Below are 18,527 nucleotides of genomic sequence, written 5' to 3' on the forward strand. Positions count from 1 at the left end.
TTCTCTCTTCATGTACTCACTCAATATAGCCTTGGGCTCCCTCATGGCAGAAAAAATACAATCAGAGGGACCGCGTCACGTGAGGGATTTTGGGTACTACACACGTCACGATAGGGATAGTGTTTCAGACACGCCTGTGCCGATGTCCCCTTTCGGTCCCCCGAAAGACAAAATGCAATACTCTGCGGTTACCACTGGATGTCGGATCATATGCACAGCATGTGAAGCTAAGCAGATACAATCATCAGAAATGCTTTTACGGTAAGTAATGCATGTCTTCATATTCTATCAAATCTGTTTGTGTCGGATTCTGCTGATTAGAGATGAAGGTACTGGAAACGGCACTATCTGCGACCAATTTCCAGGATCTTGTCAACATTGCTTTATATGCCTTATAGTTCTTCCCGGGATTGGCCAACCAGTAGACTGGTGACGTTATACCAAAGCCTGTAAACTCATTCAAAGCAAAGGGCTAAAAACTCTCTAAAACACCCCACAACTTTTAGGGCAGTTACCTAAAAGCCTGTGCTCCATCTAACATCTTATTGAACTCTGTATTAAATTGAAGGAGATCATTCGTTTTGTTGGGACCTGACGGAATGAAAGTCACCTATAGAACGTTTGTCCAGGTTTCAAACACTGTGAATGTGGAATAAAAAGCTAATCTGCATCCATGCCCTTCCCCTACATGTTGGAATAGGAAAGGCTCATCTGCCTGAGAATTAATCTAGTTAACAAAAGTTGGCAAATATTTTTCCACTCACCTAAGCAATCCAACCTAATCATTCCAGAAAACAAAAAAAATTCAAGCATAGCCCTCTAAAACCTCCTGGGTGCAAAGCCTTCTCCACATAACGGCCATCATAGATGCGAACTATCTGTACATGTCCCCTCCACCCTTCTTAAACAAGGGACCCATGCAAGCAGAGAACAGCAGCAGAGATGGAGGATCCCATCGTGCTCGTCAGATTAAGGTACGGATTGAGTTTAGATGGTTCCCTTTGGTCGTGGAAGACTGGAGCTTTGCCTTGCATGAGTATCTGGAGTCCAGTAATGGAGCTTTACAGCAGGACCCTCAGTGCTGCCGTCATCCAACAACATAGGAGCGGTTTCATGCATTCAACTGAAGAAATAATTCTGTCTCTACTGATATTCACACCACACAGGGCTAAAGGTGTAACCCCAGCTCTCCAATCACATCTCATGCACCGTTCACAGGTTTGTGGTCTCGTAGTCAGTGGCGGTCTGCCTCACTCCTGTTTTTCGCAGACAGCAGCACGGGTGCACACAGCAATGAGGATTAAGGTGTCTTGCAGATCCTCACACTATCTGGGTCTGTCTGAGGCAGAAGTTAGAGGAGCTCACATAGAGAAAATCTAAATATCACTGTCCCTACCATGAAAACCAATCAAGAAGGGCAAGACACCTATTTGCCAAGCCCTGTTCAGTGAGCAAATAGCTAAAAGCAGTAAAATGGCTACACCACACCATAGCCTTGTGAAAGGTACAGAGCAGCCATCAGCCTGCAACAGGGAACACCCATGTGGGTGAATTAGCTCACCTAGGGGCACCATGGGGCACATTTGCCATACTCTGCCCTACTATCCTTGGTGGGCTATGAAGGCAGTAGAGGCACATAAACCTTGTTTCAAGATGGAGCAGCTCCTGATTAAGGTATTTTGGGGATTAGATTTCTATTTGGGATTGTTCTACCTTTTCTGCTGGTTATACTCTTGAATGTGGATTCTAGTTAGTGCTGACCCTTCCAGCAATGTATTCCATCTTGTTTCAAGCTGCTTTCCTCTTGGCCAATACATCTGCCTGAAGGGTCTGTGAAATCTCCATCCCTTTCATGTCCTTCTCTTAGGGTAAGCGGAGGCTTGTTCACAACGAATTCCCAAGTCTACTAGAAGGCAGTTTTCTTTGGTCGACTTCTAATTTTCTTTTCTAGTTCTAATTCGTAGGATTTAGTCCTCCAATTCTACAAGAGTGTGCTAGCCTTTCTACTGAGAACAAACATGGGTTAATTACCTTGTTTCCTGGAAGTTCTTCCACTCGGGTGGGTCTACAACCACATTTTATCTCACTGCACCCTTCACAGAGGAGAAATACCCATTTGAATATCACTCTGGTCCAGCACTGAAATGCCGGGCAATTCTATCAGCAAATGGATATTTCGAAGGGATTGTGTCCTCCGACGTATTCCTTATCTTGATAGATTACATTCCAGCTTGCTTGCCTCGGAAATTTTTTCCAGTAGAGGGCGCTGTGCGTCGACGTCCCCCGAGCTGGTGTCCCTCGACAGCCTCCTTCTCGGCGCCAACGTCACCGTGCATATAAATAGACTTGCGCAGCGTCCGTTGCTCAGTTCCGTTTTTCCGTGCTTCGTGGGCCTCGGAATTGTGTTGCTCAGTTCTTTCTTCAAGAACGTTCAACTTATTCTTCGAAGATATCATCTTTATTCGATGGCTTCCTCATCCGAACTGTCAACCCCACGGTCCGGCTTCAAAAAGTGTCGTGATTGTGGGAAGAAAATGTCGTTGACGGATCCTCACAAGATCTGTTTGGTGCCTGGGATCGGAGCATCACTGTTCGGAATGCGAAGACTGTATGTCCATGACGGCGAAAGCCTTGAAGGAGCGTAAGGGTAAGCTTGAAAGAGGTAAGACTCTTAAAACGTGTACTCCCTCGCCGTCACAGGAAACATTCCCGTTCAAGGTCTCGAAGCGGTTCCCATCAGTCTTCGAGATCGAAACATTCTAAGAGGCGTCGTAGATCTCCCTCTTCGTCTTCTTCTGTCTCCCCGGAAAGGGTCACCTGCCCCACGAAACGCAGCTCTCCAGCTAAGTGGGAGGAATTCCGTAAGAAAATGCTTAGTGTCTTCGAGAAAGCAGCCTCGACCCCCTCGGAGACGGCTAAAGGTGATACCCTGGGTGAAAGACCCAAAAAATCAAAACACCGCGAGTCGTTGTGCCAGGCGATAGAAACTACCCGAGAGCGGCATGAACCCTCGAGTAAAGGCAGTAAATCTGCGTCATCGTCGTCGAAGGGTCCGTCGACGCATAAATCGGTTGCATCGACAGTCTTTGACACCTATGTCGACGCCGATTAAAGACAGACCTACAGCTGTCACAACATCTCAGACAGTAGAGGTGTCAAGGACCTCGACCATTACCTCGAGGACGTTGTCGACAACCTCGACGACTCCGAGTAAGATTCCGATCCTCTCCAGTACTTCGAGGCCTCTTCTAACCTTTTCGACGCCCTTTTCAGGTTTGTCGAAGCCTTTGACTTCCACGTCGACAACTTTGACGTTTTCTCAACCGGTGACAAACAATTTGGCCCCCTCTGCTCTAGAAATGTATTTTAAACCATACCCTAGGCCTGATTACTTTAGAGCTTTGTCCTCTATATATGAGGAAGGGGAGGATTCCGACCATGAGAGACCTTTTGGTTTAGAAAGGACCACAACACCTACACCAGAGGAATGTATCTCTGAAGAGAACAGGTTAAAAATTCTTCAAGACTCTTTACATGAAGCAAGTGGTTTAGATACTTCTCCAGAAGTATAGTTTGCTAAACCAGACCCAGGGGAGCTTGCTGAGACCCCTTATAGGGTTCTGATGGCAAGGATAATAGAATTCATGCAGTGGTCTACACCTACACCTTCTTTTCAGCAGGATGACCTTACTGACATTTTAGTTGCAGGTCCACAGGAAGAACCTGTTGTTCCTTTTCATACTGCTCTGCAAAGAAAGATCTCTGCTAATTGGGAAACCCCTGAAGTTATCCCTGCAGTTAACAAGAAACTATCTGCCAAATACAGGGTATCTGCTACAGATCCTGATTACTTGAGCAAACATCCAACTCCAGAGAGTTTGGTCGTACAAGCAGCAACTTCATCAAATAGTAGATCTGCATAAACTACTATTCCACAGGACAGGGACGATAAAGGGTTTGATGCTATGTCAAAAAAAGTATTTTCGGCATGTAGCATGGCGCTTAAATATATTAACGCCACTTGCACGCTTGCAAGATTCAGCCATACACTTTGGGAGTGTGCTTCATCTGCGGCTGACTGTCTCCCGGAAGGAGAGGAAAGGGAAGCATTTTTAAACATCAAAGATGGGAAAGATGCAATGTGTGAGTCCCTTCAAACTGGCATTGATTCTGCTGACTGTATCAGCAGGGCCATGGCGGCAAGTACCACAATCCACAGATTTGCGTGGTTGCGGAAGTCTGGTTTTGCCCCAGATGTACAAGCCAGACTTTTGAACATGCCCTTTGACAGCACTTCTTTATTTGGTAAGAAGGCTGATGACAGCCTGGAGAAGTTACAAACATCCAAGGCAGCAGCAAAATCTCTTGGGGCAGCAATCTGACAGACTCCGAATCGCCCCTCGGGAACCTCCTGGAGGGGTAGGTCCTTTCGCTTTTACTCCACTTTCGGAAAAGGCAGAGGACAGCCAGCTCAAAGGGGCCAGAAACGATTCACCCGTGGTGGACGGGGAAAAGGTACGAAAACCGCAGCAGCAGGTGCCGCTTTACCCTCGGCATCTGCGTCAGCCGCTTCTAAACCCCTCTGAGGTCTCCCCTCACAAGACACCAGTAGGGGGCAGGTTAACCCAACATCTGGCAGAATGGCAGGCTATTACGTCAGATGCTTGGGCATTGGAAACAGTTGCCCAAGGGTACTGCCTGCGCTTCCTACACACCCCTCAGTCATCCACCGGGGAACAACTCTTAAGTTTCCAGACCTGCTCCTTATGCAGGAGATTGTAGACCTGCTAGAGAAAGGTGCCATAGAACCGGTACCTGTAGCGGAGTGGAACAAGGGTTGGTATTCTCCCTACTTCCTAGTACCAAAGAAGGACGGAGGACTGAGACCCATCTTGGACTTGCGGGAATTGAACAAATTCCTCGGGAAAGACAAATTCAAGATGGTAACCCTTTCTCAGATCCTCCAGGCCCTCCAGCTTCAGGACTGGTTGGTATCTCTGGATCTTCAGAATGCTTATTTCCATGTGCCAATCCATCTCAAACACAGGAAATACCTGAGGTTCACAATTGGCAACTCTCACCATCAATTTCGAGTTCTGCCATTTGGGCTGACCTCCGCCCCAAGGGTCTTCACCAAGCTAATGTCTGTAGTGGCTGCAAGTCTAAGGAGGGAAGGGATCCAAGTCTACCCCTACCTAGATGATTGGTTGATCGGAGCAGTATCTTCTGAACAAGCTCAGATCCAGCTAGATTATGTCTGCCACTTCTTTCACAATCTGGGCTTCTCCCTCAATTTAAAGAAGTCTCAGATGATACCATCACAGAGACTCAGCTCATTGGAGCGGTCCTAGACACTTCCCTGGGGAAAGCCTTGCCACCAGAGGTGAGGGCTCAAGATATTCTACAGGTGGTCACCAAGTTTCAAAATGTCCAACGTCTACCAGCCTTCGACTTTTTGAGTTTGCTAGGCCTCATGGCATCCTACATCTTCCTTGTGCCAGCGGCTCGCCTGAGAATGAGATCCCTCCATTGGGCACTAAGAACCCAATGGTTGCAATTCTCAGGAAGAATGTCAGATCTCCTTCAAGTTCCAGACAGAGTGGCTCAAGACCTTCAGTGGTGGGCCTGTCGGGAGACCATCTTGAAAGGAGAACACTTTTGGCAACCATGGCCGGAGATAACAGTAGTCACGGATGCCTCACTAACAGGGTGGGGAGCCCATGCCAACGACTTGACCATCAGCGGTCGTTGGTCTCCATCTGAGTCCAGACTACACATCAACCTGTTGGAGCTGAGAGCAATCAGACTAGCGCTGAAGGCTTTTCGGCCATCTGTACAGGGGAGGAACGTCCTAATAATGACGGACAACACTGTGGCCATGCACTACCTCAACAAAAGAGGTGTAGGATCACTGCCACTGTGCAGAGAGGCGATGCAGCGCTGGTTTTGGGCAATTCAAGAAGGAATCTCTCTATCAGCAGTTCACTTAGCCGGAGAGAAGAACTTGACAGCAGACGCTCTGAGCAGGCAGAGCACAGTCTCCCATGAGTGGGAGCTAGCTCAGGAAGTCTTTTAATAGATCTTCGCCCTTTTGGGAACCCCTCAAGTGGATCTGTTCGCCACCAGTATCAACAGGAAGTGGGATCAGTTTTGTTCAAGGGAATTTCCCCCAAGAGGGGCTCTAGGGGACGCGTTCGTAGTAGACTGGGAGTTTCCACTCCCTGTCATTCCTCAGATGATCAGGAGGTTGAGAAGATTCTGGAAGACTATGATTCTAATTGCCCCAGAATGGGCCAGGAGAACGTGGTACCCGGACCTTCTGGACATGTCCATCTGCCCTCCGATTCGTCTTCCGCAAAGAGAGGATCTTCTCTCACAGAAGGTCAGGTTCTCCATACATACATCAGAACCCTCAACCTTCACGCTTGGTTTCTGAAAGGTTGAGATACAAGGATTGGGACCTCCCGGATGACGTCATGGAGGTGTTGCTTTCAGCCAGAAGGCCAGCAACAAAAACTTTATACCGCTGCCGTTGGAACAGATTTTGCAGCTGGTGTAGAGAAAAGAATATCGAACCCTTTTCATGCAGTACACCAATGGTGTTATCTTTTTTGCTCTATTTGGCGAATTCAGGTCTTCAAGTTGGTACGATCAAGGGCTACCTCGCAGCGCTGTCGATCTTTAAGCGCACTGCGGAGGAGCCATCATATTTCAAATTACCCCATGTAATCCAATTTCTGAAAGGGTTAACTAATGTCTATCCCCCAAGGCCGTTGCAAGTTCCCTTGTGGGACTTAAATCTAGTCTTAAATTTCCTGATGGGTACTCCTTTTGAACCACTCCATTCTTGTTCATTAAGATTTCTCACCCTTAAAACAGTCTTCCTAGTGGCTCGAACATCTGCCAGAAGAGTGAGCAAATTACAAGCTCTATCTTGCAAACCTCCTCATACAATTTTTCACAAAGACAAAGTTGTTTTACAAGTGATGCCTAATTTCCTCCCAAAGGTGGTCTCTGAGTTCCACATCACTCAAAATAATTTTACCTTCATTCTATCCTCCTCCCCATCCAGGGAAAGCGGAAGAGACGCTACATAGGCTGGATCCAAGGCGTGCCTTGAGTTTTTATATCAACAGACTTGCTAGAATAAGGCAAGCATATCAACTGTTTGTAGGTTATGCAGGACACAAATTAGGATTTCCAATCACAAAACAGACCATTTCAAAATGGATTATTTTCGCCATTCTAGAATGCTACAAATTAGCAGGGAAAGAGCCCCCTCAACACCTTAGGGCTCATTCAACCAGGGGTATCGCACCCTCTTCGGCTCTCCAAAGAGGGATACCGATTCGGGACATATGTGCGGCTGCCACATGGTCATCCGCACATACCTTTACAAAATTCTATAGTCTGGATTTCTCCTCTAGCCAGGAGACAAGATTTGGCAAAGCTGTGTTACATTCTGTTCATTCTTAAAGGGGAATATTCCAATTTTACTCCAACCTCCTCTTTCACACCATTGCTATGGGAGTCTATCAAGATAAGGAATACATCAGAGGACACAATCCCTTCGAAGAACAAGTTACTTCTTACCTTGTAACGTTCTTTCGAAGGGATGTTCCTCCGTATTTCTTATCGCCCCTCCCATCCATCCCCGCAGTAAATCTTCCCTTGTAGTTGCATCTTACGCTCCTTCAAGATTAATAACCAATTCATGCACAGCTAATTTCAAGCTTCAAAACGGAACTGAGCAACGGCCGCTGCGCGAGTCTATTTATACGCACGATGATGTTGGCGCCGAGACAGAGGCTGTCAAGGGACACCAGCTCGAGGGACGTCAACGCGCAACGCCCTCTACTGGAAAAAATTTGAGGGCAGCAAGCTGGAATGTAATCTATCAAGATAAGGAATACGTTGGAGGAACATCCCAGCAAAAGAATGTTACAAGGTAAGAAGTAACTTGTTCTCCTCTGTGAAGGGTGCAGTGAGCTAATATGTGGTCGTAGACCCTCCTGAGTGAAAGAAATTCCATAGAACAGAGTATTCGACCCATGTTCATTCTTAGTAGAGGGGCTCCGACACTCTTGTTTAGGTCCTCCAATTATAGTGTTTTGAAAAAAAGGAAAGAAGTTCCAACTATTTAAATACACCATGCAACTGTGTCATTGGAATTGACGATCAACGTATAGCCAGAGCGCGTATATATGATGCCACTAATCCTAGTAAATTATTACTAAGTCAGTGTCTGTTGCATCCTGTGCAACTGTTCCAGTGGTGCAAGTCTACAAATGCCATCATTCCCCCACGACCTCACTGTAATCCTTTTCACTTCAATAGGACTGCATGTTTCTTGGGGTTGTTTCTTACTGTGACAGGAATTTTGGGGATCACAAATTGAGCATTTACTTGCTAATTACTTGTTAGTTATTCTTGAGAAGAAATCATGTTACCATCAACACATGCTTTTCTCTTTTCTGTACTTAGGCCAAGCTACCTGAGATCAGTAAGAGGTTCAATAGTTTAAACCACTGTACAATGGCGATCCTTCAGAGATTAATCACCCCCTCCTGTCACACCATATGCACTATTGAACTTACCCCATCGACCAAAATAAGTTTTTGCTTTTACATGTGCAGGCTACATTTTATGTAATCAGTTTTTTGCTAGGGAGGATAATGGCGAGTGTGGAGAGTACCCCATGACCTCAGCTCAGGCACAGTTTTTCTTTTTTAGGGTCTTGAATGTAGTTGTGGCTGTGGTGTGAAGGTGCTGGAATCCTGCAGTGGGGTGCACTCGTGGTGTGAAGGTGCATATGTCCCTCAGTCTGAACATTCTTGCATCCTGTGGGGAGATTCTAGTGTAGTGTGAAGGTGCTTGGATCCTGCAGGGTGCTACGGCTCTGGTGTTTAGGTGCTACGGTTCCGCAGTAAGTCCTGGATCCTCCAGCAAGGTCTGGCCTGTGCTGTGACCTTGCTTAGGGCTAACGGAAAAGAACTGCTGTAGTGTGAAGTTTATGGACCCTTGCAGAAGTTGTGCTTGGATTTATGCTGCACTGAGTATACATGAAGGATTGGATTGAAGTCTAGTCAGTGACATCACATGTGCCTTTTTGTCTTATAGGATTCGGTTCCACTGGCACTGGCTCCCTCTTTGGCCAGGCGCCGAGCACCGGAGCCAGTATGTTTGGCCAGGTAACAATCTCATATTATCCTTCTACCTGGCTTTATGCCCTGCCTACTTCACTACCACGAGCTTTTCTTGTTTCAAGTGCTACAAATGCCCATTACGTATAAAATGTAATGGCCATTTATAGTGTTCCTGCTACGACTGCACTGGGACATGTCCCATGAGATGTGGCTATTGTGCCTATGCGGAATTTCCAGACCTAGTAAAAAGCACTTCCATTTAGTAATTTCTGCATCAGCACTTTGTAGCTCTGACAACTGACACTCTAAAAGTGGTAGGCACTGCTTGACCTTGCTGAATGCTTCCTCCCTTCCCCAGGCTACTTGGGAGCTGTGCTGGGTCCTTTCCCAACTAAAAAAAAAAAAAATGCATTTCAAAAACAAAACAAATAAAATGTCTAAGATTATTTGACCGATCATGAACAGCTTTACATGTTTCGGGTGCCGAATTACAACAAACTTTTCCTTCATACTTTCTCATATTTTAAACATGTGGGATGAGCCCGGCTGCATTTAGGCTGATGGGATTGTTCAGAAATGTCATCCCCCACTTCCGAGGGGCCTGCAACCTACGGCTCTCTGGATATTTTGGCTTACGACTTCCATGGTCCCTCACCATTGCTATGCTGCCTACGGCTGATGGGATTTGTAGTACAAAGGCTTCAGACCCTTCATAGTTGCTCTGGTTGAGTCCTGGGCACAAAGAAGAAAGAACTGGCTATCAGCGGATGGCTGCTCCAGCCTTCTGTAGGATATGAAAAGCACAACTGATCATTATCAGAATGCCTTGTTTACCCCCAAGCTCCTTGTCTTCTGCACCAAGAAACGTGCTGCAGAATCAGTGTGGCTAAGAGACTCTTCCTCCATTTCTAAAACCCTATGTACCTCCCTAGCCAAAGAGTACAAAAGAGCAATTCACACCGCCAAAGCCCACACTTACAATGTCAAAATAAACAATGCACAATCCAACACCCGTGAACTCTTCACAATCCTACGCAAACTTGAGTCACCAGTCTCCACTCCCTCAGACCTCATTATAGATGACACCTGGTGCACCAGGGTACAAGAAGCCCCCAGGGGGAAAATTGCCTCTCTCCAGGCGAAAATCTGCGCAAAGCAACTGGCCATCCTCACCAAATCACCACCAGCTACCTCCTCGCCCCTCAATCCTACCATATGACCCACCCCCCAGTTTGACTTTTGCCCGCTACTGGAAACCGGAAGTCACTAACACAATCAAAGGCCTCAAACCCACCTGATGCAAAAGAGATTCCTGTCCGGCACCTATCATTAAAGACTGCTCCCAGACGCGTACACCCATCATCACCTCTATCATCAACTCCTCCTTCTCAACAAATACTGTGCCAACTGTCCTGAAAGAAGCCTTGATCCTCCTGCTTCTAAAAAATAAAAAGATTTTAAAAAAATGGTTCCCTCCATCCCCACTGACTACCGCCCCATCACCACCGTACCCTTCATCCTTAAAATCCTTCATCCAACACCACCTCGAGGACAACCTCATGCTGGGCATCCGCCAATCAGACTTCCGCCCAAGGCACGGAACCGAAACCACCTTATTGAACCTAAAAAAAAAACAGCTAAACGATATCAGACTCAGGCAAACTTGCTCTGCTCCTCATGCTGAACCTATCAGCAGCATTCGACCTCGTCGACGACCAGACTCTTTGCTACCACCTTACCACAACAGCTAACTTCTCCCCAGTAGCAACAGATTGGATTAGATCCTTTCTAGCAGACAGCTCCTCCTGTGTCTTTATGGATTACGATACTGCCACACCGACACCAGTAACCTGTGGAGTCCTACAAGGGTCCTGCATCTCCCCAACCCTGTACAACATTTATACCAAACCCCTCTTTGATCATTTATATGCCCTCGGCATATCCTACACAAATTATGCCGATGACACCCACATGCGCCTCCCCCTCTCTGGTTCATATCACCTTGACGCCACAACCATCAACTCAGTTTATGACATTGTCCAAAACTGGATGGCAACCCATCAGTTATGTCTCAACGATGACAAAACTGAGATCGCACTCCACCCTCCCCAGCTTACAAGACATTGACGGCAACCGGATCCAAACCGCTGCTGAAGCCCAAACCCTAGGCATCTACATAGACGCCACCCTTGACCTCTCTCGCCAGGTCAACGCCATTGCTTCCTCCGCTGCCTACACCGCAAAACTATTGAACGCCAGCAAGCCATTCCTCAGCACAACTGACTCCCCATAGCCAGAGCCATCACCAGAGCCAAATTGTATTACTGTAACGCTCTTTGTAGGAACCTCCGAACGCAACTTGTGCAAGCTGCAAGCCATCCGAAACCATGCCCTCCGAGCAGCCCTAGCTTTGTCCAAACACGACCACGTCACAAAGGCCAGGAAAGACGCCCACTGGCTCCCGATCCGTGAAAGGATTAAATTCAAAACCCTCTCCATCATACACAGGTGCACCAGGAACACTGCCCCGGCCTACCTATCTCAACAGGTGGAGAAATTCTCCCCCTCGTCCTCTAACGAATAGCCATCTCCTCAGAGTGCCCACTTTCACCAAAAAGACTGCAGGAGGACAGAGCTTTCCTGTTAGGGCTGCCAAGCTCTGGAACGGTCTCCCCATCACCCTGAGAAAGAAACCCCCTCCCCCCCTACTGGACCTTCAGATACCTGTCTCTCCTCACCCCTGCTCCTCGAACCAAGACTTTTAAGACGCCACTCCCTCCCCGTCTTGTTTTCTAGTTTGTTTCATGCATTTGCTGTACTCTGGATTTTATTTTTTGTCTCAGAATGTAAATAGCACCTTGATACTCAAGGGTTCAGCGCGCTGCAACAAATGCAAAAATAAATTATTCAGGCTTCCCCACAAGTCTGACTCTTGTTTGTGGGTCTTGGGCGAAGCAGAAATACACATCTCTGAGTTCTGCTATTGATCTGTGTGCTCATGCTTTCATTTCCTATGCTCATGCTTTAATATCCTGTATTTCTCCAGCAGCCATCATCCCCTGGCGGGGGCATGTTTGGGGCCAGCGGCAGAGGTGGTGGCTTCTTCAGTGGACTTGGTGGGAAGCCCACCCAGGAGGCAGCAAATAAGAATCCCTTTGGCACTGCCAGCAGTGGGTTTGGGTCCCCAGCTGCCACAAGTGAGTAAATGTCATCTAGTTTAGAAGTATGAGCTAAAATGTTCCCTTGTCTTATCAGTGGACTATGTGTTTATTAACAAGCAGCCTTTAATCCTAAAATAGTTTTGTTTTTGGCAAGTGTGGCACACTAAAGATGAACTTGGGCAGGGAAGGAATGGCTGGCCCTTTTGTTGGACTTTTGGTGCACACAACATTCCATTCCTGTCTGTGATCCCGAAAATTTCTATCCTAGCAATCTGGTAGGAGTAGTTTTGATTTTCTCCGATTTGGTTTAACCAACTTTTACCTGAGTCCTCATGCAAGACATAAACAGGAAAGAAACTCCTTAACTAATGCATCTGTCCAAAGCCTCTCTGCCCCAAAGGCCCACTGTACCCTTTGCAAGTATCCTCAAAGAACTGGCTGTGTGGGCCCTACTGAATGGCACCAGGTTTTGTGAATTTTGGTTTGGTATAGCCTGCTGTACCCAGTGGGTTGAAGAGGGGAGAGCAGGAGTACTCTCTCGTAACCCCCTATAAATCTGGTAGCAAGTCCAACATCTTGGCATTCCCTACAACAAAATGATTGAGTGATAAATAGATGTTGCCATATATGGTCTGCCACCTACTGCCCCAGAACAAGGGGTCTGAAGTTGTCGGGACCAGATAAGGCATGTGTGTGAATCGTGCCTGGGATCTAGTCTTGAAACCTGTTAATCTTTCGAGACACTTTTGTAGCCCCCAGTCTTGTTTGTTGATGTCCCAACCTATTTTTTGTCAACCGTGCCGATTTCGCCAAAGCATCAAGAAGTCTGCATCTCGCCTTTCTATGTGCCTCTTTGGTAACCTATATGGCTATCATGAAGGGGCACTCCAACTGTTCCCCTGTGTTAGGAAAGAATTTGGTTTTGCTGCTTTCCTCCCATTGACTTCTGTGGGGCACACTTTCTTTTTGCTTTGTTTTCTGTCCTAACCTGAGTTCTTTTTTGGTAAGTAAAACCTTCTGATTTACATTCCTTGCTTGGTGCTAATTTTTATGGGGAGACCGATTAGTCCATGAGACGATCAGTGCTGAGAGACTAGGTCTCTCTATGTATTTTTTGTATTTTTACAACTGCACACATCACCCTATAGTGAAGTACACTGGTGGTCGGTCAAAATCTCGAAAAAAAAATCTCGACTAACAATAAGGTAGAAAAAAAAAAAGACCGAAAAAAAAGTCGAATTTCTCTTTTTTTAAATTATATATTTATTTTGGGGTCCGGTATTTTAAAAAAAATGGTAAAATTTTTTTTTTTAAAATGGGGGGTTTAGGGGGGACCCCCCCATTTTGAATAAAAAATGTCATTTAAAAAAAATGCGACTTTTTTTCGGCCTTTTTTTCGGGATTTTTTTTTTTTTCGGTCTTATGACCATAAACCAAGCATTCTTACATTACTTTGTATCCTTGAATCATTTCTTTCTGTAACTTTTGGGTCATGTTGGGAAAGATATTTTCTTTCAATGGATTGCTTTCCCTGCAGATTCTTCATCAGATAGATATCGCTTCCAGCGTCAACTGCTCGGAAAACATTTTCGAACGGGAGCATAGTGCACCTCGACTCGGATGGCGATCCATCTTTACTCGATGCAGCGCTCGTCCACTCCAGATGTGACGTTGGTCGTTGTACATATGTTAGGCAGAAACCTGTGCAGTTCCCTTAGGGACCACTGCAAAAGATTTAAGACTACAGGTGTTGGCAGTACACCCACTTGGTAGCAGTCTGCACCACCCAGATTTACCTGCTAGCTGTGGCTGAGCAGTCAGACTTCCCTCAAGAAGAGTTACGCAGTATGCAAAGTATACACAATAGGCACTCAGATACAATAATACAAGCAAACACTGACCAGAGCTTTGGTATCAAAGTATATAATTATTTATTTAAAAACACACAGTTGAAACACTCCAGCACTCTTATTGTAAAATATTCTAAACACAGTTACTATTGTAATATATACACCCCTTTTTCCTTATCAGATAAATCACAGTAAAACACCACTTATTTTCATACAGAGGTGAGCGCTTAACTAGATTGCACTCCAATAAGTTTGTGAGAAAGGGAGGGAAAAAGACAGAATATGGAAAGGTACACCACTCTAAGGTTCAGGAACACTGTTAGCAAGGCAGAAGAGCAAAAGTCACTGGTGAGCCAAAGTCCGGGCCCACTCTTAGAGAGAGCAGAGCACAAATGCGCCCAAGATCACACAGTTGCACTAGGCTTAGAAAGTCTTACAGTGGGTTCAAAAAGAGTTTAGAGAGCCTTTAGGAAAGTTTAGCCAGGGTGTCCCAGACTAACCCAGGTTCGAAAGCCGGGGGCTAAATCTACCCCGTACAGTCGGTAGCAAGGGAAGCCAGGCGGGACACAGTACCTTAAGTGGGAAGGATCCTCCAGCGGTGGCAGTTGTTCCTGGTAGTGGGTGCAAGTTGCGTCGTCGTCCAGGGGAAGAGAAGATCTCGACTTGGAGGAAAGATGAAGGTCGTTGCACTACCAGGGCAGAAACCAGCCGCAGAGTTTTCCGGTTAAAGGTGGTACCTTTGTTTTGCGGTCGTGGTAAAACGTGGTATCCCAGTTGCCGGGGTGCTTGGCACAGGCAAGGCGGCCACGAGGTACGTCGGGAAAGCGAAAAGACGGTGAAACTGGTTATCCCCACCAGTCAAAGGAAGAAGACTCTCTGGCGGGAGATCTCCTCTGTCATTGGGAAAAGTGGTGAGGCAGTCCAGCAGGGCTCCACCGGTGGTGGTGTCGTGGCAGGTCGGCTCAGCTTCTCCCTCGTCAGATTCTTATGTCCTGTGGCGACTTCTGAAGTTCCAGTCCCCAAAGCCCTGCTTTTATGCAGCAAACCCCCATTCACTCAGCCCAGCTGTCACTCAAACATGCTAAGTGGTGAGCCGGCCGGCTCACCACTTGGGCCAATCAGGATGGAGTGCGACTTGAGTTGCCTAGGCAACTCAGTCCAGGGTGCCTAAATTTCCCCAGACAGAGTGGCACCACTTTTAAGGGCTTCTGTGGAGAAGCCTGCCAAAAAGTGGAACAAAGGGCTCAACTTGGGTTGGAGTCACAGAAGAGAACACAAACGGCATTTTAGAATCATGTTTTGGCAAAAAATACCAACTGGAGAATTAATATTAATTAAATAAACCAGCGGTATGTTCGAGGCTATGAGAATTAAATAATTAAAGTTGGTAGCCTCGAACAATGGGAAATCCCATAGGAAAATATTTGCGGTTGAATATAAAAAGTAGTATCCACTGCCACCAGCCAAAACTCGATCAGGGGGGACGGAGACGTGCCCCCTCGACTAACAGACCCTGGGGCAATCGAATTGCCCCAGCCAGTACGTCCACAATATGATGGTCTGTACTGGTTCTGTTCAGAATTTAAGACTAGTAAAGTCAATGGTGACTTTACATGCCCTGGGAGACAGTAGTCAGTCCCAGGGTATGGAGTCTATACTGGGGGGTCACTATGACACCCCTGTGTCACTGCACTGAGGGTGCTGTGTAACACGCATCACAAAAACACATGAAGCCCTATGGAGTAAAAGACCCCATAGCCCATTAAACACATCTAGATTCAAAGAAACACACTCAAATCATGTCCAAGAGTGAGGGTAAAAGAGTCTCACTCTTGGCAGGAGAAAAAAATAAACCCCAAAAATCCAGCAAAGCTGCTGGGGGACTCACTAGGTTAGGAAATTCAGCCTAAACCGAGAATTCTCCCTAACAATATACTACGCCACTATGCAGCCGTACCTCGGTTCCTTTTTTTCCACACGCTCAGTGCTCTGATCGAGTAGCGAATCTTGTGAGAGGAATTCTCACAGCGTTTTTTTTTTATTGTTACAAATTCAACATTTTGCAAACATGTCCATTCCCAAACAGTTGGGTTTCAAGAGGTACACTGATTGCAACTCCAAAAAGCCTCCTGGACCGACCCCCTTCTTCACTCCTAACCTCACAGCCCACAACTACAGACTAGGCACTGGGCTCCCCATTACACATAGCAGGCCCATCCCCAAATCTAACTCCAAAACCAACAAGAAGCATAAGGCACCTAATAAGCCTACACCACTCCCACTAAAAGGAGCCTTACTTAATGTCAGATCCCTTGCTGCCCACCCTACTGAAATCGCAGACATCATTCTAACCAATGATCTTGGCTTCCTAGCCTTAACAGAAACCTGGCTTCATGACTCTATCCTCAGAGCTGACAGACCTAACGCAAGGGGAGGAGGCCTAGTGATCATCTCAAAATCTTCCTTAGGCTTCAGATCAGCCTCCTCCGTGCCATTCACATCTTGCGAGCGGCTTACAGCCAAGCTGCAAACCTCCCCCAGAAGCACAATCACCTTTCACCTCATATATATAGACCTCCAGGCCCCCCGGGGGTCTTTGAAGAAGACATCACATCTCTCATTGCTGAAAATTCCAAGCCTTCAGCACAAATTATTATCCTAGGTGACCTTAACCTTGGTTACAGCGACCCGAATGATGCACCTGCTACATCGTTAGCCAATGCCCTAACAGAACATGGCTTTGTACAACTCATTGTCCTCCCCACCCACCAGAAAGGTAGAACTATCGACTGGGTAGTGACCTACAACTGCGACACAATCTGTAAGGACCCCCCAATCTCTAGCCTGGACGGATCACCACCTCATACCTCTTGAGATCAACATTATTCATGCAGCACCCAAAAAATGCCCTATAGCAGCAGCCTGCCCTACCAGAAACAAACGCAACATTACTGCTGAGGCCCTACTACCCCTGGTCCTACCCACCCTCAAGGCACTCACAGCCAACGCTGATTTAAACCTACTAATTGACACCTTCAATGACTCCATAGCCAAGGCAATGGACACCATGGCCCCTCTGAAACTGCGCAAAGATAAACCAAGAGCTCACCTAAACACGTGGTACACCCCCGAACTCAAGTTACTCAGAAAAAAGAAAGCCAAGGCTCAACTCGCATGGAAAACCAATCCCAAACTAAACTATACGAATATAACCACTTTATATGAAAATGAAATAATGAGTACCAAAAAAGACCCATACAATGTCAGAATCGATCAGGCAGGGTCCTCCACTAAAGAATTATTTAAAATTCTAAAAACTAGAAAATCCCAATCCACCTACAGACACATGTCTGAAAGACAAGCCTTGGTGCACCAGCATCCAAAACGCCCTCAACAACAAAATCACAGGACTCCAAACTAAAATCGAGGACAAACGCCAACAACTGTCCAACAACAAGTTTACTAACCCTGGCTCACCAATGCCCATCGATACCAAATCGAGCTTCACATTCAAGAAAGTAACTACGGTAGAAGTTCAAAAAATCATCACCTCCCTAAAGCCCTCGAACTGCAAAGGGGACAGCTGACCCGCCCAGATCATAAGACGCAGCCAGAGATCTATCCCCCTTCATCACCAAACTTATTAACCTATCATTCATCAACAATTCAGTCCCCAGCAACCTAAAACAATCCTGGGTTCTCCCACTCTTGAAAAAACAATCATTAGACCCAACCATACCCATCAACTACAGACACATCACCACAGTCCCATTCCTATTAAAAATACTGGACAGAGTCGCCTACCTCCAAATTCTGGAATACCTGGAATCCAACCAACTGCTAGGATTACGCCAATCTGGCTTTAGACCTCAACATGGTACAGAGACTGCCCTTGTTGATCTTAAAAGTCAGATTGATGAAATCAAAGACAAAGGCAAGACCGCAAGCCTATTCCTCTTAGACCTCTCAGCGGCCTTCAACCTGGTCGACCACAAAATCCTCTGCAACCACCTAGCCACCGCAGCTCACTTCTCCTCCCCTGCCATCGCATGGATACAATCATTTCTGGCTAACAGAACCATGCGAGTCTTCTCTACAACAGCTGCCGCAGACTCCATTCCCACCTCATGCGGGGTCCCACAAGGCTCCTGTGTCTCCCCCACTTTGTATAACATATTTACAAAGCCACTCTTTGACCAACTGGCCCGTCTGGGTGTCACCTACACGAATTACGCAGATGACACCCAGATGCTACTCACCATCACAGGCAAGTACCACACAGACGTCACCCGGATTAACAAAATATTCTCCATCATTCAGGCATGGATGGCCTCTGACTGAATGATGAGAAGACGGAGCTCCTCCTTGTC

The 18,527-nt window shown here is 46.6% G+C and overlaps 1 protein-coding gene across 3 annotated transcripts in view; it reads left to right on the forward strand.

Moving 5' to 3' along the window:
* Window positions 1-18,527, forward strand: part of NUP214 (nucleoporin 214) — a 1,006,718-nt gene that overhangs the window by 709,451 nt on the left and 278,740 nt on the right. For 2 of the 3 annotated variants that reach the window (XM_069609281.1, XM_069609279.1), the window contains exons 30-31: window positions 9,121-9,191; window positions 12,193-12,343. In XM_069609281.1, coding sequence (XP_069465382.1) covers window positions 9,121-9,191; window positions 12,193-12,343 — 222 coding nt within the window. The remainder of the gene's footprint in view (window positions 1-9,120; window positions 9,192-12,192; window positions 12,344-18,527) is intronic. The other variant, XM_069609280.1, reaches the window with a different exon arrangement.

This window comes from Ambystoma mexicanum, chromosome 8 (genome assembly GCF_040938575.1).
Source record: "Ambystoma mexicanum isolate Mex_15411 chromosome 8, UKY_AmexF1_1, whole genome shotgun sequence".
Classification (NCBI taxonomy): Eukaryota; Metazoa; Chordata; class Amphibia; order Caudata; family Ambystomatidae; genus Ambystoma; species Ambystoma mexicanum.